At 40.9% G+C, this 24619-nt stretch overlaps 1 protein-coding gene across 1 annotated transcript in view; it reads right to left on the bottom strand.

The window, feature by feature from the left end:
- Window positions 1-24619, bottom strand: part of LOC124553552 — a 262796-nt gene that overhangs the window by 137307 nt on the left and 100870 nt on the right. The window contains exons 13-14 of the mRNA XM_047127399.1: window positions 13879-14022; window positions 3504-3746 (exon numbers count right to left, since the gene is read on the bottom strand). Coding sequence (XP_046983355.1) covers window positions 3504-3746; window positions 13879-14022 — 387 coding nt within the window. The remainder of the gene's footprint in view (window positions 1-3503; window positions 3747-13878; window positions 14023-24619) is intronic.

Raw genomic sequence — 24619 nt, 5'->3', positions numbered from 1 at the left:
CCAGATTCTTATCAAATCGCTCAACATATAAAACCACCTAAATATCGCCACCTAAATCACAGAAAAACACACCTTTTGCTGTAGTGAAATTTTGATCTCTCTCCCAAATTCTTACCCCCTCCTTTCACACCAATACCTAATCCCTCCCACACAGCCTGACCACCCAGGCACGCTTTATCTGCAATGACGAGAACTCTCTCATCCAGTACGCCGATGGGATCACAAAAGGCCTCCACAGACAGGTACTACCTGCAGAGCTAGTCCGCAAACTGATCTCCTGCGCCATATCCGCACACAGTCCAAATCCTTCCACCGATCACAGAACCAGCTACAAAGAGTTCCCACAATTTACATTTGTTTCTGTGCCGACACTTACAACACAGAACAAAGATTAATGCGAAAAGTCTCAGACTGACAGAAACACAGTGCGACGCGATTGCCGTCGCTGCGAGAACGGCTCGGCAAGGCAATGTCGCACCATTCTTCCACTGCATTCGGCAAAACCACAAATGACGTGCATATCGACCGATACTCCACCGGTGAATATGTTCGCACTGTCGTATATAACTGTCAATGTACAACCGACACTGATGGAAAATAACCTACGGTAGAACAGTACTGCTCAATGCTAGCTTAAGCTCAACGAGTAAAGTGTGTATCACAGTTGTAAACAGCAGGTAGTGTGAAATGAATTTAAAATGTCGGTTACCAAACAAAACACACAACCCATATTGTTCGCATATGCAGTATTGTGCAGACATGATAAAAAAAGTAATATGAATAATTGTTCATCTTCAAGAATTTTTATTTATTCATTATCCACTTTGTCCCAGTCAAACGACTTCCCCTAAGATATACGAGGGGTGGCCCCGAAAGTAATAGACCGCATTATTTTTCTTCAGAATTACACACACGAAAGAATGGTGTTTCACCTACACACCCTACTTTCCCACGTAATCTCCATCTCATTCTCTGGCCTTCCTCTAGAGTGAATCGAGGGCGTGTCTGCCCTGTCGGTAGCAACCCTCGTCCTGGTGGCAGTGTGCTTCAGTGTGTAATCGCCTCCTCATCGGCCATAAATGTCTTCCACAAATGGCATCCTTTATTGACCCAAACAAGTGCAAGTCCGAGAGGGCTAGGTCAGTTGGACAGCCGTGGATGGTCTCCCTGACCGCTGCAAATCGTGGAGCTCCGCCGAGCCGCCTTCTGGTGACGCCACCCTCCGTGCACAGCGACTTACTGCACTCCTGTTGACAGCAGTGTGTGTTTGTAAATATTCCCCACAGTTTCTTTTCTTTGCAGTGAAAAATTCAGTGACGGCACATTGCTTGTAATGTACATCACCTACAGAAGCCATTTTGAAACTGTCCTGCAGCTACGCGGTCTCTCGGAACTGACAGAAACTTGGCACACTCGTTCAGGAGACTTCAAATAATACATACATAAGGTTTTCCATTTGTAGCACTGTTTTCGGCTGAGAACAAAATGTGTCGCATTACTTTCTGGGCAACTGTCGTAATACACTTTTCCCAGCACTTTTTACAATCTTGGAAGCACTTCTGGAAGTCACTTTTCGTTACGGTGTTCAGCTGCTTCAGTGATTTTGTTTTTACCTCAACAGTGGTGGTGAAATGACGTCCTTCCACAGTTCTCTTCAGGCTTCGACACAGAGAGAAGCCTCAGCGTGCCACGTCCGGTGCATACAGTCACCGAGATACGAGTGACAGCATTACTGTGATGAAATTTCCACGAGTCGTTCTACCACAACTCTGATCTTTTCTTTGGATCGCTTCAATGAAAGTGGCACATAACTTTCTTACTGACTGTATGCCCGTAAGGCAGAAATTCGTGATACACTATACCACTGTAATGGAAGAAAGCAGTGAGAAGACTCTCCACGTGATCAAATTTGTCAAATTTTTTTCGGTCTCGATCCTTCCGGTTGTTCGAACCTGTATATCCGTTCGTTCGGCAATTCCTGAGCGACGTCTACGCGACGTCATATGTAGTCAAAATTCGACAAACATTGCTGCTACACATTTTGTGTCCAAACCGTTTGAAGAAATTTCTCAGCAGGTGCCAAAGGATATACAGACAGTTCTGGCAATCTTTCTGACGGTGATTCGGCAATTTCCCAAAACTATTTTCTTTCCTTCTTCCACACTGATGTCAGAAACTGGCGTGCTAGGGTGTCTGGGGCAGTCATCGTCTTCAGTGTCTTCTCGATCCTCTTTGAAACTTATTCACTACTCGTAAATTTTTCTTTTACTCATAATAAATATTCCAAAAGCTACAATCAACATGTGAGGCTGCATTTTATTCCATTTTTCAAGCAAAATTTAATGCAAATTCTTTGATCCATCTTTTTTGATGTTAAAAACTCACTGAGCACTTGAAAACACGTACATATCTACATCTACATGGATACTCTGCAGATCACACGTAACTGCCTGGCAGTGTGTTCATCAAACCAGCCTTCACAATAATTCTGTATTATTCCAATCTCGTATAGTGTGGGGGAAAAACAAACACCTAAATCTTTCCATGTGAGCTCTGATTTCTCTTATTTCACAACGTGATTTTGAATTCGGAGGAGCAAGTTGGTGACTGAAATTTCGTGAAAAGATTCTGCCGCAGTGAAAAACACCTCTGTTTTATGGTATCAATCCCAAATCCGGTATCAATTCAGTGACACACTCTCCCCTATTTCATGATAATACAAAGCGTGCTGCCCTTCTTTGAACTTTTTCGATGCACTCCGTCAGTCCTGTCTGGTAAGGATCCCATACCGGGCAGCTGTATTCTAAAAGAGGACGGACAAGAGTGGCATAGGCAGCCCCTTAGTAGATCTGTTACATTTTCAAAGTGTTCTGTCAATAAAACGCAGTCATGGTTTGCCTTCCTCACAACATTTTCTATGTGTTCTTTCCAATTTAAATTGTTCATAATTATAATTCCTAGTTATTTAGTTGAATTTTCAGTTTTTAGATTAGACTGATTTATTGTGTAACTGAAGTTTAACGGACTACTTTTAGCACTCGTGTGGGTGACGTCATACTTTTCGTTATTTAGTGTCAACTGCCAATTTTTGCACCATTCAGATGTCTTTTCTAAATAGTTTTGCAATTTGTTTCGATCTTCTGCCGAGTTTGCCAGACGATAAATGACAGCATCGTCTGCAAACAACCTAAGACGGGTGCTCAGATTGTCTGTTAAATTGTTTATATAGATATATAGCGGACCTTTTCGACTGTCAATACTAAACTAAATATTCACAACAGCTTAAAGGGCAAACATACGTCAGGAAAATGTATAGCAGCAAAATAAAAAAATAATTTTTGAAAATCGGATGACTGAGGTCCGTCGCAGCCCCCTTACAGTGAAACACTCAAAATATTCCTGGGTTCACTGCAGTTTTGACTACTTCCAGACGCATGCAACAGCTAGGTATCCCAAGTGAGAAGCGCAGATTGCGCAAGTAGACTAGCAGCCCGGCCACTCACCGGCTCTCGCAGTACGAGCAGGCGAAGCGATGCGAGTCAGAGTTTTTGGCAGAGCCATCTACCGCGCGCTGGGGAGGTTGGGACGTCAGCTGCTGCCGCACCTTTTTCGCCAGCTCGGTGTCGTACACACGATGCCACCGGCCCGTCGCTGACATTTCCGACGCGGAGGAGGACGCGGGGCAATAAGTAGTCTGCTCTCGCAGCTGGCTCGGCATCGGCCCGTCGACGCTGTGGAGGTGGTCACTGCAACCGCGACTCTACTGACAGCTCTCCTCCACAGTTCACACTTACACCAAATGTGCAAATACAAAAATTCTTTTTTACAAGGCCTAATTACTTATGTTACAGCAGAGTTACTGATAACGATTCATTCACTTGTGAACCATTCTTCACCAATGCTGGCACATTCCAGTACTACAATAACACTTTCGTATTCATCAAACGGTGCCACGTTAATTTCAGTTCCTAGTAAAAGCAGTTGCACATCGTACAATAGACAAATGTGTTGTGCCACGAGAATGACATTCTGAAATAATTAGTACTGTGGTGACAAAGTGATTTACAGTCTAACTCTAGGTCTACGTTAGACAGACAAAAATAATTTGATCGCTAGCTGGGAAGGGGCATCAACTGTCGGCGTGGGGAAGCACTCAACTACGCCTGCTGACTAGTTTAACAGCGATTTTGGTTGTATATTACATTATTACATACTACCAAAATAATTTTTAGTGCTATGCAAACGTTCTGATCTCTAGAAGTGTTACAGCCAAAGAAGCTTTTAGTTAAATGTTCTGTTCGTGTCCACAAATCATGATCTTTTCTCTGGTCTTATCCCATACCTTCACAGGGTAGGCACGTTAATCTATATTTGGCAATGGTGTACAGCACATGTCTATGTGAATTTGTTATCCCGTGTGAAAGTGTGAGAACATTTTCAAATTGTTTGCGGATTGTGTAACTGAGATGGGACACTGGTGGGAGCACAGTATGCACCTGGTCAGACATGGGAAACCACCTAAAAACCACATACAGCCTGGCCAGCACACCTGTCAGTCTGACAGGTAGATTCAATGCAAGGACAATGTGCTAGAGTGCAAAGTAGAGTGCCGGCACGCCAGTCGGGAATGATAGAGCAGAGAGGGCTGTGACGAGATGTCAGCCACCTTCATGCCGACCGACCCCTCTCCAGAATGACAACGCGACAGCAGCAGCCTGTACGTGAAGAGGACATAAGCGGCACGCCCGACAGGTCACGGCCCAGTCGAAGAGGAGTTCCGGGGCTAGCTACCTGAATAGAAGCGTCTACTATATTACTTCGCTTGTATTAGGAATCGTATATACTGAAGAAGCCTGTTTATTTCAGATGTCGTCCTTTGCTAGCGACAAACACTACTGGCCATGAAAATTGCTACACCAAGAAGAAATGCACATGATAAACGGGTATTCATTGGACAAATATATTATACTAGAACTGACATCTGACTACATTTTCACGCGATTTGAGTGCATAGATTCTGAGAAATCAGTACCCAGAACAACCACCTCTGACCGTAATAACGGCCTTGATACGCCTGGGCATCAAGTCAAACACAGCTCGGATTGCGTGTACAGGTACAGCTGCCCGTGCAGCTTCAACACGATACCACAGTTCATCGAGAGTAGTGATTGGCATATTGTGACGAGCCAGTTGCTCGGCCACCGTTCACCGAACGTTTTCAATTCGTGAGAGATCTGGAGAATGTGCTGGCCTGGGCAGCAGTCAATCATTTTCTGTATCCAGAAAGGCCCTTACAGAACCTGCAACATGCGGTCGTGCATTATCCTGCTAAAATGTAGGGTTTCGCACGGATCGAACGAAGGGTAGAGCCACGGGTCACAACACGTCTGAAATGTAACGTCCACTGTTCAAAGTGCCGTCAATGCGAACAAGAGGTGACCGAAACGTGTAACCAATGGCACCCCATACCATCACGCCGGGTGATACGCCAGTATGGCGATGACGAATACACACTTCCAATGTGCGTTCACCGCGATGTCACCAAACACGGATGCGACCATCACGATGCTGTAAACAGAACCTGGATTCATTCCAAAAAATGACGTTTTGCCATTCGTGCTCCCAGGTTCGGCATCAAGTACACCATCGGAGGCGCTCCTGTCTGTGATGCTGCGGCAAGGGTAACCGCAGCCACGGTCTCAGAGCTGATAGTCTGGTTTGCTGCAAACGTAGTCGACCTGTTCATGCAGATGATTGTTGTCTTGCAAACGTCCCCTTCTGTTGACCCGGGGATCGATACGTAGCTGCACGATCCGTTACAGCCGTGCGGATAGGATGCCTGTCATCTCGACTGCTAATGATACGAGGCCATTGGGATCCAGCACGGTGTTCCGTATTACCCTCCTGAACCCACAGATTCCTTATTCTGCCAACAGTCATTGGAACTCGACCAATTCGAGCAGCAATGACGCGATACGATAAACCGCAATCGCGATAGGCTACAATCCGACCTTTATCAAAGTTGTAAACGTGATGGTACGCATTTCTCCTCCTTACACGAGGCATCACAACAACGTTTCACCAGGCAACGCAGGTCAACTGCTGTTTGTGTATGAGAAATCGGTTGAAAACTTTCCTCGTGTCAGCACGTTGTAGGTGTGGCCACCGGCGCCAACCTTGTGTGAATGCTCTGAAAAGCTAATCATTTGCGTATCACAGCATCTTCTTCCTGTCAGTTAAATTTTGTGTCTGTAGCACGTTATCTTCGTGGTGTAGCAATTTTAATGGCCAGTAGTGTATATGTAATTTTCAAAGTTAAGTATTGTTGTTTACTTTTCATAATAAAACGCATTAATATGATTTGCTTGAATTGTTTGTCTTGTGATCGGAGACAGCAGGTTTTCTAGACACCCCATATTCGGTGACTAGGCAGGATTCGACACGATGTCTAGCAATATGCGATAAAAAGTGGGAGGTGGTGCTCTCCCACAGAAGGGAAAGTAGAAGACAGGCCAAAAGCAGAATTCTTAGAACCGCAATGACTGGCATACTATCACCAAACTCATCGACCTACTTTGTGTTCGGCAACTTTTGCATTTAGCGAGCGTTGCTTATAATCACATTGCCATATATGACACATTATTTCCATCCACATGTGTAGTACGAATGCGCACAAAAAATGTTTCATCCAGAGCTAATAAAAATAGTTATGTATATGCTAATGTCACCAATAATAAACACAATTTTACTTAAATTTTTAAGTATATTTCACTGCACAACAGGATCGTACTGTATGGAGGAAAGTGCTGTTATTAATGAGAATAGGCAATCTGCACAAAGACCTACCTACTTTATATACGGATGAAAAATTTTTTTGCTGAGTACTCGTACCACACCTATTGATGGCAATCATGTAACAAACCTCAGGATATGAAAAAGGTATTAGTTGTTTATAATGAAAAGGATAATTGCTACTCACCATATAGGGGAGATGCTGAGTTGTGGAAAGGCACAACAAAAAGACTGTCGGAATGTCAGTTTTTGGCCAACAAAGTCTTTGTCAAAAATAGACACCACACACACACACACACACACACACACACACACACACACACACAGAGAGAGAGAGAGAGAGAGAGAGAGAGAGAGAGAGAGAGAGAGAGAGAGAGAGAGAGAGTCTCTGGAAGCTGCCAGTCTTTTTGTTGTGCCTTTCTGTGACTCACCATCGTTGCTATAGGGTGAGTAGCAACTTTCCTTCTCATAATACTGTTACATTGCATCCTGGATATTCCACTGTTCGAGTACTAGTCATTTGTATTCTTCTAGGTTACCATAGTAACCAGCACAGCACTGTTACATTGAATTAAGTAACTAATAACTGCACAAAATCATAATAAACAGTTAAAGAGAGATTTAATGATGGCAGAACGCTGTTATTTAAACTGTGAGAAAATGTTTAAGGTGACTGGCACAACTGAAAATTATGGAATACGAGCTGATGCTGCAAAGGCTTTGAACATGGAAAATGGTGTAATTTCAAGAATGCTGAGTTGTTATCAACAATTTGACCTTCCAGAAGAAAGGCATCAAGGAGAACCATGGGTTACCACCGCACAAGATGACGGATTTCTGTGCCTTAGGGACCGTGCCTTGCAAAATGTACGTAACATAATTATTTCAGTCTAAACTATAAGAAATAAACTGCACGCATGAGGGCTTCACGGCCACTGACCTTTAGGGTTCCCAGCTATTTGCCATGGAAATTTTGCACATCGTGTTTTGTGGTGCCAGTAACATCAAAATTGTTGGTTTCCACACAGATTTGAGAAGGGTGCTCATCAGAAAGTGGCCAGGTGATGCAGAAAGGCTTAGGAACAGATAAAGCCCGTCTCACACGGAGCAAGGTTCGCCGCAAGTTGGCGAGATGGCGTGCATGCCTGCTGGCTTGCAGGGAAGGAGCCGGCTATCTTCCATGCCGAAGCTCTCTCACGGTGAAAGATCGGCAGCTAGTTGTGTTGTGATCGGCTGCATGTTGTATCGAACAAAGATGGCTGCTTCAGGTACAGATGTTCAGAGCAAACTGGCGTTATTAGCTGTTTTGGTGCTAAACGATGCAGAAATGCATGCTAATGAGAGAAGAAGAAAGAAAGAATGAACGAAAAACTGTATTAAGAGGAGAAGCGCTGGAAAGGGCGTGCTCTCCATGCTTCATAAAGAGTTGAGGTTAATTCGCATAACACCTACTTTTGTTTGAAAAATACCACCATTTCATTACTGTTTGATTTTATAAATATACCGATAATGACTGTTATATACGACTTTATTTTATAGGATAGAAGATCGTACATCCTTTGCAAATTTTATACGAATGGTTGTATTGGTATTTGCAACTCTTTCGAGTGCCTCTGCACGCAAGTGTTTATTATAATAGTTTGCGCTTTTCATGACGTACAGACACTGTTCTTCCCTATAACTACATATCAATGCTTCAATCGCTTCCTTGGACCACTGCGGTGCCATTATTTAATAATTATAACAACTTCCTACCACACCTCACAACAGCAGAAAAGTGACTATCAACAAAGGCTTCCCGCCCAAGCTTTCCGCGTCTGATGTCACAAACGAAACGCCTCATGATTGGCCAATGCAGGTAGCATGCAGGGAACCTTGCAAGAAAAATTGCACCGGACCTATCCTGGAAATCTTACAAGGTTCCCAGCAAGGTAGCCCGCTAGCAGACGACGGAGCCCGCAAGGTAGCCGCCGCGTGAGCCAGCGAGGAAACTTACAGCGAATCTTGCTCCGTGTGAGACGGGCTTAAGAGACGCACAAATTTAAAGGAGCTTCTATGACTACTTGAAGGAATACTGACCAATAGAGAAACGGACTTCATTGGGATAATCTTCAAAGAAAAGTTTTGGAGGATGTTGACAACCTCCAGTGTTCAGATCAGCTGTAAGCTGAGCTTAGAAACCACTGCACAACATTTCTCAATATGATATCTCCCATCCCATTTCATCAACATCAATGAGGTGCTGAGGCACACAACTCGAGAGGAAGTGCTGTCATTTGCAGATGCCAAAAAAGTACTGATAATTGAGAGTGATAACTTCACAATTCTATGACTGTTTCTTTACAATTCTCATGCTGATTTGTTTATTCCAAAACATGATTTAATATTGTTACAAAGTTATGTAATGATACATGTATGTATTACACAAACACACCAAAGAGACCTCGTACGATTTTTGATTAACCCTCGAGCGGATGCGCTGATTTTTGTAACACTAGTGGGCATGCGGCGTACTTCATACATACGTAAAGAATAGCTGTTGTTACGTTAGTATCGTAAATGTGTATTAGCAAAATAACAGTTTAATGTGGGCTAATAAAACAGTGATAAAATAGACTTATATCAAATGAACTAGATCACTGTTTTATAGAACAACAATAACAGAAACTTTCACCGTATCACTGTTGGCGTGTACAAGTATCACCCCACAGTAATGATCCACTAGGAGCATTAAACGGTGCGGCTGCAACAAATCCCAGCTGACCGTTGATTCGATTACTAATTATCTTATAGACAAATGCCTCATTGTGGGGTTGTTCTGTAATCTCAGAACCTGGGACATTATTTCACACCGATTTTAAATTTGTTCTCACCTATCTCACTGTAGCTCACTTGGCCGTACAACATAACTCATCACTGTGTACGCTGAAGCAATGATCAAGAAATAGGTTTGGGCTTGCAACTGTAAAATGACAATGGAATGGTACAAGACAATGTTATTTGTGATTGGTGCACTTTATACATAAGCACGCCCGTTTGATGGTGAAGAGAAAAAAGAGTTTAAGAGAAAACTAGTTTGTTCCTTACACAGTTTTGGTGTCTGTCAGGATGTATATGTGGACACGAAAAAAAATTCCCAGATTTCCAAGTCAAAAATGCATTTTCCCCCCAAGTGAAAACACACATTTCCCGGCCAGAAATACACTTTTTTCTATGTTAAGCAACAACATACTTTTCCTTGGAGCTGTAAAACTTATAAATCCTTTGAATGGTGAAGGTATTATATGCTGGTGTAAAACTTCCCAGCACTTTAGGAAACTAAACACAGCAAAAGCAATGCATTTTGGAAAGATCATTGATATGTGGCAACATGTACACTGCATAGTTTCATATTACGAAAGTACCGACACGAATTCCACCAATTACAGCACAGTAACTTTCGGAGCACTGAAATCGATATTCCTACGTGCTTTTGTCAGCCAATCGTAGCTTGTGTTACATGATTTACCAGCCAATGACAGCAGATATTCAGAGTACAGGACTTGTAATGAAGTCAGCCAATATAGTCTGTCTGTAAACTGAAGAGCGAGCAGCGCTTTTGGTGGGGGTAGTGGCCTTTCCCAGAAGAACGCTGCCACCAGACTACAGGGGCACCCCAAATCTGTTGTCCGTTACCTGTATAGCGGTGTAGATCGGCGTGCAGTGATATACGTCGTTTCTGTTCGTGGGATCTTAGTTGCCAGTGTCAGTCAGTTAACTTTGTATACTTACTGATGGATAATCGTCTAGCACTGTAAGAAAATGTGCAGAATACAAAGAAGAAAAGGTATTTGCGGAGTAACGAGCGTTCGGTCGTCTACATCTACGTCTACATCTACATGACTACTCTGCAATTCACATTTAAGTGCTTGGCTGAGGGTTCATCGAACCACAATCATACTATCTCTCTACCATTCCACTCCCGAACAGCGCGCGCGAAAAACGAACACCTAAAGCTTTCTGTTCGAGCTCTGATTTCTCTTATTTTATTTAGATGATCATTCCTACCTATGTAGGTTGGGCTCAACAAAATATTTTCGCATTCGGAAGAGAAAATTTCGTAAATAGATCTTGCCGCGACGAAAAACGTCTTTGCTGTAATGACTTCCATCCCAATTCGCGTATCATATCTGCCACACTCTCTCCCCTACTACGTGATAATACAAAACGAGCTGCCCTTTTCTGCACCCTTTCGATGTCCTCCGTCAATCCCACCGCGCACCAATATTCTAACAGAGGACGAACGAGTGTAGTGTAAGCTGTCTCTTTAGTGGACTTGTTGCATCTTCTAAGTGTCCTGCCAATGAAATGTAACCTTTGACCCACCTTCCCCACAATATTATCTATGTGGTCTTTCTAACTGAAGTTGTTCGTAATTTTAATCGTCTCTAAAGTTGTAACAGTGTGTACTAAAGAGGCGACCCAAAAAGAGCTGTTGGCTAATATTACCAGTCCCAATCAATGGGCTGCAATTTATGCAAACGTCAGCCTCGTCCAATAGGACACATAAGGAGGGAACGCGAAAGTAAGCCACATGGTTTAATGGAATCGCCATGAAGGAAAACTAATAATACTGGGAGGAAACCGATCGTTATAGACAGTTTCAAAATAACATAAAACCTTTGATGCTTATGGAACACTAAATGTCTATCTCTGTCAGTATTCACCTGATTCTGAGACATATTGCTTGAAATTTGTGCGCAATAGCTATTCTAAACACTGCTGAAATTTTCTTCGAAACATGTACGTGGATTCTTTACTTCTAAGCAAAAAGCTTGAAATACGTATTAATTTTTAATTTTTGGTAAGAACTTTATTTGTTAATCTACAGCAATGTTATCCTCTTCAAAATATTCCCCATTGCATACTATATACTTGTGCCAGTGCTTTTCCAATTCCCGAAATTCTTTAGGAACTGTTTCTTCGGGGTAGTTTACACGTCTCTCAATTGTGCATTTTTAATCTCATCTATGCGTGTAAAACCGCTCTCCTTTAAGGCGTGCTTTGAAATGTTTATACCACTTGTATGCCCTTCGTTCACTTATAACTGGCTCACCAAAAGTAATATTTAACATTTCTAAAAATTTGATAAACTTCATTCCATTTCTAGAACAAAATTTAATACAGATTCTGTAATCTATTTTTATACAAAACAAATAATCTTTGCAGCTACCAAAACACATGTAACCTTTTTGACAGCTGACAACAGAGTAAATATCCAATATGCATAACATTGTACACATACTTTTGAGACATGTTTACGAAGACAGTGACAAAAAAGTAGTGCAAATCGGACTAATACAACACGCAAAATTATAAATTTATGCTTACTTTTTAGCCACTTATCGTGTTGCAAAACTTGTTAAGTTTCAATGCAGTCCTTCAAAGAAAACTACCTTCTAGTAGAAACACAAAGTAAGAACAAGCCTCAAGTTCTACAGATTGATTGCATTATATGGGGTTCGTTTTACGAACAGCAATAGAGGAACATCATCAATACATTCACATGAACATTCTTATCTTTTTGATAATATTTACTCTATAATGTTGTGTTTCGGAAGAAGCTATAGTTTTTTGTATTCCTTATGGTCTTAATACATTTGTCTAAAAATGAACGCAGCCGAGACGTATCTGTACACGGTATCTCCACAGATTTAAAGCGCGTGCCGCGGCAGGGGCGATACTACATTGTGAAACAGCCTGTAGAAGCGCCCTGTGACGTAGCTGGGTTGGCAGACTGGGGACTCGCTCACTCGCTCTTCAGTTTACCGACAGACTATAGCAACGTCACTTTTAAGTAGGCCAAACACACAAATAGGAAATGTTAATGGTTTAAATTAATATATATACTCAATATAGCTCCATGACAAGCTAAGCTTTCACTTATAATACTGGTCGTCAAAACTTTTTCACTGTTTTTTCTGAGGTGTGTGCAGGCAGGATCCTCAGAGCACACCTTAATTTGCAGCAGGTGAATATTTCTGACAAGCACAATTATAAATTTCACTGCTGTGCACTGATCGTTTCATGGGTTACCTGACTGAATAAATGTTCTGGCATTTTTATAGAAAAGCCAATCACGTGCGAGCTGCTGAAGAATTCACCTCACACTTTTTTTGTGGAGCATAACTATACTTTTTGCCATCATTATTGCAGAACTAGAAATCCATGAAAGAACTGAAACAAACATGAAAAACTAACATCGAAGCTCAGTCTGTTTTAGTGTATTAACCTTTAACATATAACAAACACAAATATGCTGGTAAGTTTTAAACAATGGCATCAATGGTTGGTCTTATGGACCCAAAATATGTCTAAGCAGCTGTCCTCAAGGTGTTAAGTTTTTAATGAGAGTCAAACGCTTCGCAATTTAAGAAATTCATCACACATTCTCACTCTTAACATAATTCACCATGCATAACAGGAAATCTACTTTGAAAATAATGCTTCTCAAACCAACATTCACAATATTTTCCCATGACCTCTTAGAAATGTAAACAGTTGTAATATCACACTCATCAAAAGATGTTTGTTGTTGTGAAGTATTGCACAGTTTTTGTCCTCACACCTTTGACACACTTCGCTGTCAGCAGATGCTCGTTCGTGCAGTTTGTTTTGTTGTAAAGTGTGCATTTTCTTTGTAACTAAAATTTTGTTTTGGTGTTATTGTCTCGTTTATGTTTCCTCGCTGCAGTATTATTCTGCAGTAGCAGACCAAAGTAAAATTCTTTGTTAGAGTATCAGTTCGTACTAGTCACAATTACACAAATTTAAACAAAAACCAAAACAGCAATAAATTCCCAGAATTCTAAAAAATTCCCAGGTTTCTCCCAGATGAAAAAATTCCCGGGTTTCTCCCAAATGAAAAAAATCCTGGGTTTTTCGCAGATTTCCTGGGGTGTATACACCCTGTATGTACTTATTCAACAGATGACACACATTACACATCTACTATAACACACAAATTTACAAAACTTGAAGTACACAGGTGACGGTGCAGGCCCCAGAGAAGTGTGTACAAACGGAGTGACGCACTCCTCCGCTTACCTCGGCCCGACTCCCTTCTCCAGCCGGTTGTTGAGGGCTCGGTCCAGCAATCCACCAAAAGCCGTCGAAATCTGCGTCTTCAGCCCCAACGACTGGTCGCTACCGCCCGGCTGTCCCGTCGACGTGGTGGAGCCTGTCGTCATGCTGCAACAAAGCAGGACTGACCTTGGAGAGAGTTGCCACAGAGTACACTAGACCTGTCTAGAGACCTACTTTTTGTACGGAATAGTTCTTGATGGTATATTTACAAGAGCTATTCAGAAGTAGGGAACGTTTCGGCATTTAAAAAAAAAAGGCTAAGTACAAGAAATACCTTTTATTATATACATCTTAAAGAACGACTGACATACTACTTTCCACATAGTCAACAAACACATTGAGGCACCTATCATAGCAGTGGACAAGCTTTGAAAAAAATTCTGCTGCCTGACACTTCAGTCAGTGATTTACTCCCACATGGAGTTCCGTGTCGTCATCAAAGCGCTGCATTGCAAGCCAGTTCTTCATCTTGGGAAACAATGGAAGTCGCTTGGTGCAAGATCGTGGCTGTAGGGTGACTGAGAGAAAATGTACTATCTTAATGAATTAAGGAGTTCTTTAGTGGGGTTTGCCATGTGAGGTCGGGCACTGTTGTGCAAAAACAAAATTTTGAACATCAGCTTTCCTCGGCATTTGTTCTGAACTGCTCTTCTAAGGCTGTGCAAAGTTTGACAGTACTGGGCGGAATTTATGGTTTTTCCATGTTCAAGAAAATCAGTAAGAAGCACGCCTTACCTATCCCAAAACACTGTCGCCATCAACTTCCTTGCTGACAAGGTTTGCAAACATTTTCTTGGTTTTTCGGGGAACCTCGTGTACCCCCACTCCACGGACTGTAATTTTGTCTCGCAGTTGACGCGTTTCACCCAAGTCTCATCACCGGTTACGATTCGATCCAGTAATGAATCACCATGTTTGTGGTAGGCCCCCAGAAATGTCAAAATTGCCCCCATTCGCTGTTCTTTATGGTGCTCTCTAAGCATTTTGGGCACCCATCGTGCACAAAATTTGTGGTAGTCTAGCTTTTGAGTGACAATTCCAAACAACAAAGTCCGTGAAACTTGTGGAAAAGGAAGTGAAAGCTCCGTTATTGTGAAGCGACAGTTGTCACGAATCATTTTATCAACTTAAACGACAAGATCGTCAGTCACAATGCTCGGGCGTCCACTCTTCTCTTCATCATGCACGTTGGTTCGGCCATTTTTAAACTGAACGTACCATGTCCGGACAGAACATTCACTTATTTCGTTATTTCTGTACACTTTGCACAGTTCACGATAAATTTCTACAAGTTTCAGGTTTTTTGCCAACAAAAACCGTGTCACAGACAACATCTCACAACTGGCGGGATTTTCGATTGCAGCACACATTTCAAATTCGAATATCGAAAAAACCAGACGCGCAGATACGTTCCCACTGTCACGGATGGATGCCGACTGAACAGCCAAGTACGCACATACCAAAATACACGCAATCGGCACGCGCCTAGCGGCATCAGATGGAAACATTCCCTACTTTCTGAAAAGCCCTCGTAATAATGCTTTTCACCAGTGCGGCTGGGCACAGCAAAGCATCAAAAGGGGCTACCGCCATAAGAATATTGTGTGTATACCTCCTCTATTGTACGCATAAAACTGACAAACACACACAAACATTATCAACAGCTGAATTGTACACAAGCTGATGCTATTAATGTCTGGCAAGTAGGTCCTGCTTATGTGTTAGTCACATTATTACTATCTTATTGTAAATCAAACTTTTAAGATATTCTAATTTATTAATGGCCATCAATGTTTTTCTCATCATGATTTATGTATGTAGGTTTTATTTCAAAAACTGTGTACAGCTGCAGTCTCTGTAATGCAAGTTATGCTCAGACTGTTGTGCTGTTAATACAAACCGGGAAAATGTATGACGGTGCTTCCTGCTCCATAATTGAACACATGTGTGGAACAAAATTTTAAAAAATTGAGAAACAGGTTGTTCTTAATGTTTTCACAAGTTTAGAGAGAAAGTTGGCTTTGGAATTTTCCAAGACATTTATCAAAAGTTGAGGAGTTCCTGAAAACAAGATGTGTGGCTGAATTGGTGTGTTAGAGAATGGTAGTCAGGTGTCCTACAGATCGCTGACTGGAATCTCACTTTGGCCTACTTTTGCCAATTTGAATGTTTACATCAATTAAATACAAAATTCATCAAATATCTGACAACTAACGCATACCTAATCATCCTTATTTTCTTATGAAAAATGTATGTCGTCTTATTTATAATTACATACTGCATGCAAAATTCCAGTTTTCATTTGAAACATAAATTCTCAGTTATTGATATTTTATAAAAGACTGTTACAAAAGATTTTACACAGAGTACACGAAGGAACTTGCCCCTCCCCCCCCCCCCCCCCTTCTTGCAGCGGTGTACCGTAGGTCTCTAGAAGAGCGTAGCGTTCCAAAGGATTGGAAAAGGGCACAGGTCATCCCCGTCTTCAAGAAGGGACGTCGAACAGATCTGCAGAACTATAGACCTATATCTCTAACGTCGATCAGTTGTAGAATTTTGGAACACGTATTATGTTCGAGTACAATGACTTTTCTGCAGACTAGAAATCTACTCTGTAGGAATCAGCACGGGCTTCGAAAAAGACGATTGTGTGAAACCCAGCTCGCGCTGTTCGTCCACGAGACTCAGAGGGCCACAGACACGGGTTCCCAGGTAGATGCCGTGTTTCTTGACTTCCGCATGGCGTTCGATACAGTTCCCCACAGTCGTTTAATGAACAAAGTAAGAGCATATGGACTATCAGACCAATTGTGTGATTGGATTGAAGAGTTCCTAGATAACAGAACGCAGCATGTCATTCTCAATGGGGAGAAGTCCTCCGAAGTAAGAGTGATTTCAGGTGTGCCGCAGGGGAGTGTCGTAGGACCGTTGCTATTCACAACATACCTAAATAACCTCGTGGATAACATCAGAAGTTCACTGAGGCTTTTTGCGGATGATGCTGTGGTGTATCGAGAGGTTGTTACAATGGAAAATTGTACTGAAATGCAGGAGGATCTGCAGCAAATTGACGCACGGTGCAGGGAATGGCAATTGAATCTCAATGTAGACAAGTGTAATGTGCTGCGAATACATAGAAAGATAGATCCCTTATCATTTAGCTACAAAATAACAGGTCAGCAACTGGAAGCAGTTAATTCCATAAATTATCTGGGAGTACGCATTAGGAGTGATTTAAAATGGAATGATCATATAAAGTTGATCGTCGGTAAAGCAGATGCCAGACAGATTCATTGGAAGAATCCTAAGGAAATGCAATCCGAAAACAAAGGAAGTAGGTTACAGTACGCTTGTTCGCCCACTGCTCGAATACTGCTCACCGGTGTGGGATCCGTACCAGATAGGCTCGATAGAAGAGATAGAGAAGATCCGACGGAGAGCAGCGCGCTTCGTTACAGGATCATTTAGTAATTGCGAAAGCATTACGGAGATGACAGATAAACTCCAGTGGAAGACTCTGCAGGAGAGATGCTCAGTAGCTCGGTACGGGCTTTTGTTGAAGTTTCGAGAACATACCTTCACCGAGGAGTCCAGCAGCATATTGCTCCCTCCTGTGTATATCTTGCGAAGAGACCGTGAGGATAAAATCAGAGAGATTAGAGCCGACAAAGAGGCATACTGACAATCCTCCTTTCCACGAACAATACGAGACTGGAGTAGAAGGGAGAACCGGTAGAAGTACTCAAGGTACCCTCCGCCACACACCGTAGGGTGGCTTGCGGAGTATGGATGTAGATGTAGATGTAGATGTAGAATGTTAAAAATTAAAAAGACATTGCAACTTAAATTTTTGGGACAAAAATGAAAAATCAAGTACTCTTTATTTGCACTGTGTCCATTGCTTTATAACACAGATGTCGTTCTACCGTATCTTCCTTCGCCGTCGGCGTTGTCGCGGTTACCGTGAGACACCGTTATACCAAGAGGAAAGGCGCGTCGATCTTAGAGCATGAGATATGATGACCTTAATCCATTGACAACACACAACGGTCACGGTAGCACCTGATTCCAGAATAGCTGCAGTAGTTAAGATCTACCAACTATCCCCTGTTGACCAGGTCCCCAAAACTTAACTCGTAACGAGATCCCTTCAAAGCAAATTGTCATAACGATCATCTATAAAGGCTTCGTACAACGAGAATAAATGTTACGGTTTATGGAATAATAACAGATACGACCAAACTGTCTTGTCTCTTCTGCTTTATTTAACATAACTTCGTTCACAGTTTCATTTCACATTCACCACTCATTCACCGAAACCCTTTGATGAACAGTTTTGGTTGCATAACACCAACAGTCAATGAAAATGATACAGCTTTTCTCCTTTTTATAAATTGAAGCCCGCTCTCCGTGATATAATAAAAAAAAACCGGTCTCAATACCGCGTGCCTCGTGAGACGCGAATAGACTTATCCTGGAATTGACCGCCCTGTAGGTGTACTCAATTTAATGACCACACTTCACTGTCGGCTATTTCGCGTAACTGAATGTCCATTTGTTAGTCTGATTATACACTGTAGCTATTTAAAATTCGCCCCTATATTTCTCACAACGCACAATTAGCACTTCGTTACTTGTTTTCTTCTCTTTTTCTTCTAAGAGTAAACGGGGAAAAAAAAGACGCCGTATCATCGGCTTAGTCGATATAAAGCAAAACACCTCAATATGCCCAATTTTACCTCTTCTTATAGGATCGGCTACCTTACTCATTAATTTATTACATATTATTTCCAATAACGCTAAACAGGTATCGCCGTTATATTTTAATTGTATTCAAAAGCATGTTACTACTATTATGACCGACCAAATCGTAACAAATCGCGCGGCGTGCATTTTTAACGATAACTTTACGCTATTCAAGTTCCGTTACAGCTGTCTTGACTCGTAATGTTACACGGCCCCCCAGACTGTGATGTCTTGAAGAGGGTTCCAGACAGAACAGGCTTATTTTTTTTTTTTTTTTTTGTGTACTGTGACAGGAGAGGGTATTTGTTTCGGCGAATACACTCACTCTCAGATTCACTCAACAAGTCAGTACATACATTCTACAATATTTAAGTTGAGTTAATGGGCCTAGACAAAATGCCCTTAACTAAATTCCACATTTGTTTATAGGTTGTCTTAGAAGCACTTCGCACTAATCACTTCATATTCACACCACATTTTTTTCCTTGGATGAAGCCCTCAGTTCTTCAACCGACTGTGCAAGGCAGGGATCACAGCCGGGTTCGACGATTGGCATCCTAGGCCAAAACCTTTATCATGCCACTTGTTTAACCAGAGAGGATTTGGTCCTTTTCTTTTCCTCTTAATTCCACTTTCAAATCATCCATCCTCGTCGTTCAGTGAGAGGATAAATCGTATTTCAGCCTCGTCATTGTTGCTGATACCAAGAAGGTATCTCATGGAAATCGTCGGTACATTCTTTAATTTTCTTTGTAAGTTAGTATCTGTACGTATTTATCCATTGGTGCTTTTATTTAGTCCACTGAGTGCAGTCTTGGTATCATTCAGTGTTTCTTGAATCTATATTTTGCTCATTATTGATAATACTTCTTCAGGTCTATGTGAGGGAACAAGCCTTTAATTACATCAGTATCACAATCTGCCAGGAGGTAGCTCCCCTCATGAGGTATTTTCATTATTTTATATGGACCTGTATATAAATATTGCCATTTCTTATTCAGTCTTTTCCTGGTTGATGCTTTTGGGTGATTTCTCAATAAAATTTCTTCCCCTACATCATATGTGACTACTTTCTTCACATTTTTATCAAAACGGGTTTTTCTCAATTGTGCTTGATGCTTCAGGTTTTCGTAGACCTTCTTCACCATATCTTCTTTCTTGGTAATCTTTTGTTCTATTGCAGGTAATTTCTTCATCCATTCTGGCACAATACTTTCACCAAATACTATTTGGTTAGGTGAATAACCTGTCGATAAGTGTGGTAAGTCATTATACACTTTCTCAAATTCATAAATCCAATCGATCCATTTATAATGTTGTTTGGGTATGTACGTCCGTAAAAATCGGTTCAACTCTCGGAAGATTCTTTCAACCGGATTTCCACAAGGGTAAAATCTTGAGATGTAAATGTGCTGGATTCCTTGTTCTTTCATAGCGTCTCTCCACACTTTGCTTGTATAATAAGTAGCGTTGTCTGTCAAGATCATTATAGGTTTGCCAAGCTCAGTTATACTGTTGTTGATAAATTTGCGTAACATGGGTCGAACGTGGAGATTTTTCAAAGGATATAATTTCACATATTTTGAAAAGAGATCATAGAAAGCCAATACATATTTGAACCGTCCACGTGTCATGGGACATGGCCCACAGACGTCACATGACACCAACATTAAAGGTTGTTGTGGGATGATAGGATGTAATTCTATTTTCCGACAATAGTTTATGGGTTTCGCCTTCTGACATATTTTGCACTTCTTAATAATATTTGTAGCTATACGTCCCAAATTTGGATGATAGCAGTATTGTGCTATTTTGGCTGTACATTTAGCGGCACCAAAATGACCCCAATTCAAGTGAGTGTACCATACTAGTGATTCTAAATATTTATTTGGAACACAAACTTTCCAAACATCTTCTTCATCCTTCCTCCAATACAACATTCCGGATTTTAATTGATACTGTTCTTGAGAGTGACTTAGCGTTTTGCTTTCAACAGCATGCCTAATGGCTTTCCACAACTTATCATCTTCTTGCAGTTGTGGAAGACTTCGAGATAGCTGTGAAATCTGCCTCTCACAATATTGCCTTGATAAATTCATGACTTTAAAGTCAATAGTCCGTTCTTCACACTCGTCGTCATTCTTTCTTTTCGGTAATCTTGAAAGAGCATCGGCTATGATGTTGTCTTTCCCTCTGATGTATTTGAGCGTAATATCATATTCTTGCAGTAGCAAGGCCCACCGGGTTAAACGTGAATGGAACATCCTTCCTGTTAAAATAAAAGATAAAGCTTTGTGGTCGCAGAATACAATGATCTTCTTTCCATATACAAAATAGCGAAACTTTCTAAGGGACCAGACCACGGCCAGTACTTCCAATTCAGTAGTACAATATGCACGTTCACAGCTAGAGAGTGTTCTGCTGGCAAACCCAATTATCTTGATGGTACTGATATCTTCTGGATTGTCCATCTGGAAAAGAATAGCACCCAATCCTGTTTCAGAAGCATCTGCAGCAATATAAAAATCTTGATCAAGTCTCGGATGATGTAACAGTGGAGCATTAGCCAAAGCATTGCGGATATTATCAAAAGCTTGCGTGCATTCGGAATTCCACTCCCACATGACATTTTTTCTTAACAGCCGTAACAAACAGTCTTGGCTTCCTAACTGATTGGGTAAAAATCGTCGAAAAAATGAAACTAAGCCGATAAATGACTTTAATTCCGTTCTATTCTTTGGATAAGCACATCTGTTAATTGCATCCATCTTTTTAGGATTTGGTTTTATCCCTTCAGGAGTGATTATATGTCAAAGAAATTTCAATTGGTTATGAGCAAACTTGGATTTGCTCAAATTTACAGTAACTCCGTATTCCAAAAATTTCGCAAAAACTCTTCTTAATAAGTCCAAATGTTCCTCCCAAGTTTCAGAAGCAATTAGCAAATCATCCACATATAAAGTAACTTCATTCAAAAGGTCTCTGCCCAGTACGGTATCTAATGCCGATATGAAAACACCACCGCTTATTTTCAACCCAAATAGCATGACAGTAAACTGGTAACTTCGGCCCAGAAAAACGAATGCAGTATATTTTCTAGATTCTTTCGATATTCTAGTTTGCCAATATGAACTACGCATATCCAAAGAAGTTAAGAAGCGGGCACCATAAAACTTTTGTACTAACTCTTCTAGGTTCTCCGGTCGCGTTTGTACAGGTATAATGATCTTATTGATCTCTCTGGCATCCAACACCAATCTGATGTCACCATTGGGTTTAATTACCGCCACAAGACGGTTACAATATTCAGAATCTGAGGGCTCAATAATACCCCATTCTAACATTTTATTGATTTCCTTTCTGACTACTTCTTTCTTTGTCCATGGGATAGAATAGGAAGTACGACAAAAGGGTTTATGTGCATACGTCTTTATATGGTATTCAAAGTCTTTTATTATACACGGACGTTTACTAAAAATTGACTGATATGCTTCCAACAAGTAGTACAGTTCATCCCTTTGGATAACAGATAAACATTCTGATTCTAACACCTTTTCCTGCAATGACATTTTATCCATCATTTCTTCAGAACATTCAATAAGGCATATATCATACACATTTTCATCATCAATACTGACATATTTTACCATTAGATTCATACACAATTGATTTGGAATTACTCGGCCCTTTCTCAGGGTGGCTGTCAAAACATTACCATTGGAATTAAATATACATTCACCTTTCTCTAAATTAATGATTGCACCGGTCTCACATAAAAAATCCAAACCCCAGATACATGGTACTGTCATTTTAGGAACAACCAGGAATGTACTTTCTATTTGAGCCCCCTGTATTGTAACGTCAACACGTACCTGTTTCACAACTTTTTGCATTTTTGCGCTGAACGCGCCAGACACGGTACGTCCTGTGATAGGAAAAGTGGGCATTTTTACCCCTCGGCTTATCTGTTTTAAACAGTCCAACGTCATGACACTAATAGTTGCTCCAGTATCAATTAATATTTCAACATCAACATTATTTATACTTGTTGGAATTATTGCCTGTAAAATTTGTCCACATTTATTAGAAACTTCAGGTTTTTCTTCAATTAACTCATTCCTTATATCCTGATCATTATTGTACCTTAATACTCTAACTTCAAATTGGTGCCTGCCTTCCTTCTCCTTTCCAGTCATCCTAAGAAGGCATTTGGTGACTGGTATTAGTTTAATCTATCTCGTTGAGTCATCGGTGGGGGTTCATGAACTTCCACAATCCGTACAGTATGATCCGAGTTATGGTATTCACCCCGTCGCACATTGGAGGCTCCTTCGCCCATTGGTATAACTCCTTGTGCTGGATGAGGATTCGAGGCATTTGTTCCCTCCTGCCGATGAACATTATGCTTCGAATTATCTTCCCAAGGTCGAATACAATTGGGTTCATCACTTGGGTACCTGTTACTCTTATTAATATCACTACTATGCACATTCGCGTCACCACATCGAGGTTTACCTCTAGTACAGTAAGTATCTCTTCTATATTTATTATAATCATTGTTTTTATTGCAACCGTAGGATGAAGATTGTCCACGCTCCTGTGATGCGGGTTTGACCTGGTTTTCGGTATTATTATTATCATATGTTAAATTATTATTATAATTATTCGTATTACTATGAGTGTGAGTCGACATTTGATTACTACTCATTTGTCTTGCGTCTTCCATAATCATATCTATAGAGTCAATCACCGACAAGAATTGTTCTACATCGTGGTCAGGAACATTTATTAACTTTTCACGTATATTTATGGGCAACCTTCCCTTCAAAATTCTGATCACTTCCTTGTGAGAAATTGGATCACTCCAATAACGTGTCTTATTTATGTACTTTTCAAAATATTGCCTTAAAGTACTCCTTTTACTGTTAAAATACTCAGGTTGGTAAACCTCTTTTCTTAATTTCTCTTGTTTACTCGACGACCAGTATTTAGTCAAAAAAAGTTGTTCAAACTCAGCGCAACTATGGCAACTTTCACTTACTTCGGCGGCCCATAATGCGGCTTCTCCGGTAATTTTGGATACTATAAACTGAAGTCGGTCGTGTTCTGACCAGCTACGCGGAAATATTCTTTTGAAATTATTGATAAAGATTTTCGGATGCAGGTTGTTCTTTTCAGTGGAGAATGTTGGGAATTGTCTACTTTTAAAAATGCTGTTCTCCACCTTTAAAGAAGACAAATATCCTCGCTGACCAAAAGAATCATCATCTTTACCAACCGAATCATCAACTTCCCAATGCAATTTTTCACCACAATTGTACTTCGTATTATCACATGTTCGGTTGTTTTCCGACCTATTCTCCGAACGTTCGTCCTCTGTCAACAAATTTTGTGATGACTTTCGTTCTAACTCCGCAAATTTATGATTGGCTTCCTTTTTCCATTTAGGTAACTCATCAACTATTTTGTCTTTTATTTTCTGAAATTCACTAGTGTAGAGCTTAATTAATTCATCATTTCTACTTAGGTGCTCATTGATATTTTCATTTGGCTGGGATCCAATAGTAGTCTTAACCTTGTCTACAATTTCATTTCCTTTTATTTCTATCCATTCAGATAGATCTTCGTCAAGTCTTTTAGTTTGATCTACTAAATACTTGTCAATCCCCTTACGAGCATCAGACTCAAACTTGTCTATTTGTTTCGAAAGCTCTTCTATCTGTGGGCTAGCATTGAAACAGTTGCTTTCACACTTAACCATCCTATTGGACAGGCCATCATAACTCTTCGAAACTACCTCATATTTCTTTTCTACGTCATGAAGTTTTCCCATTAAATTATTATATTGCCTTTCTAAGGTGTTAGAAAACTCTACATCTAGTTCTCCAAATTTCACATTTAATTGAGTCTCCCAGTCCGCCTTTAATTCTTTCTTAGTACTTTCCAGTTTATAATC

Source organism: Schistocerca americana, chromosome 11 (assembly GCF_021461395.2).
Source record: "Schistocerca americana isolate TAMUIC-IGC-003095 chromosome 11, iqSchAmer2.1, whole genome shotgun sequence".
In the NCBI taxonomy this organism is placed as follows: Eukaryota; Metazoa; Arthropoda; class Insecta; order Orthoptera; family Acrididae; genus Schistocerca; species Schistocerca americana.
Note: the sequence above shows the minus strand (reverse complement) of the source record. Positions and strands in the feature narration are given on the sequence as shown.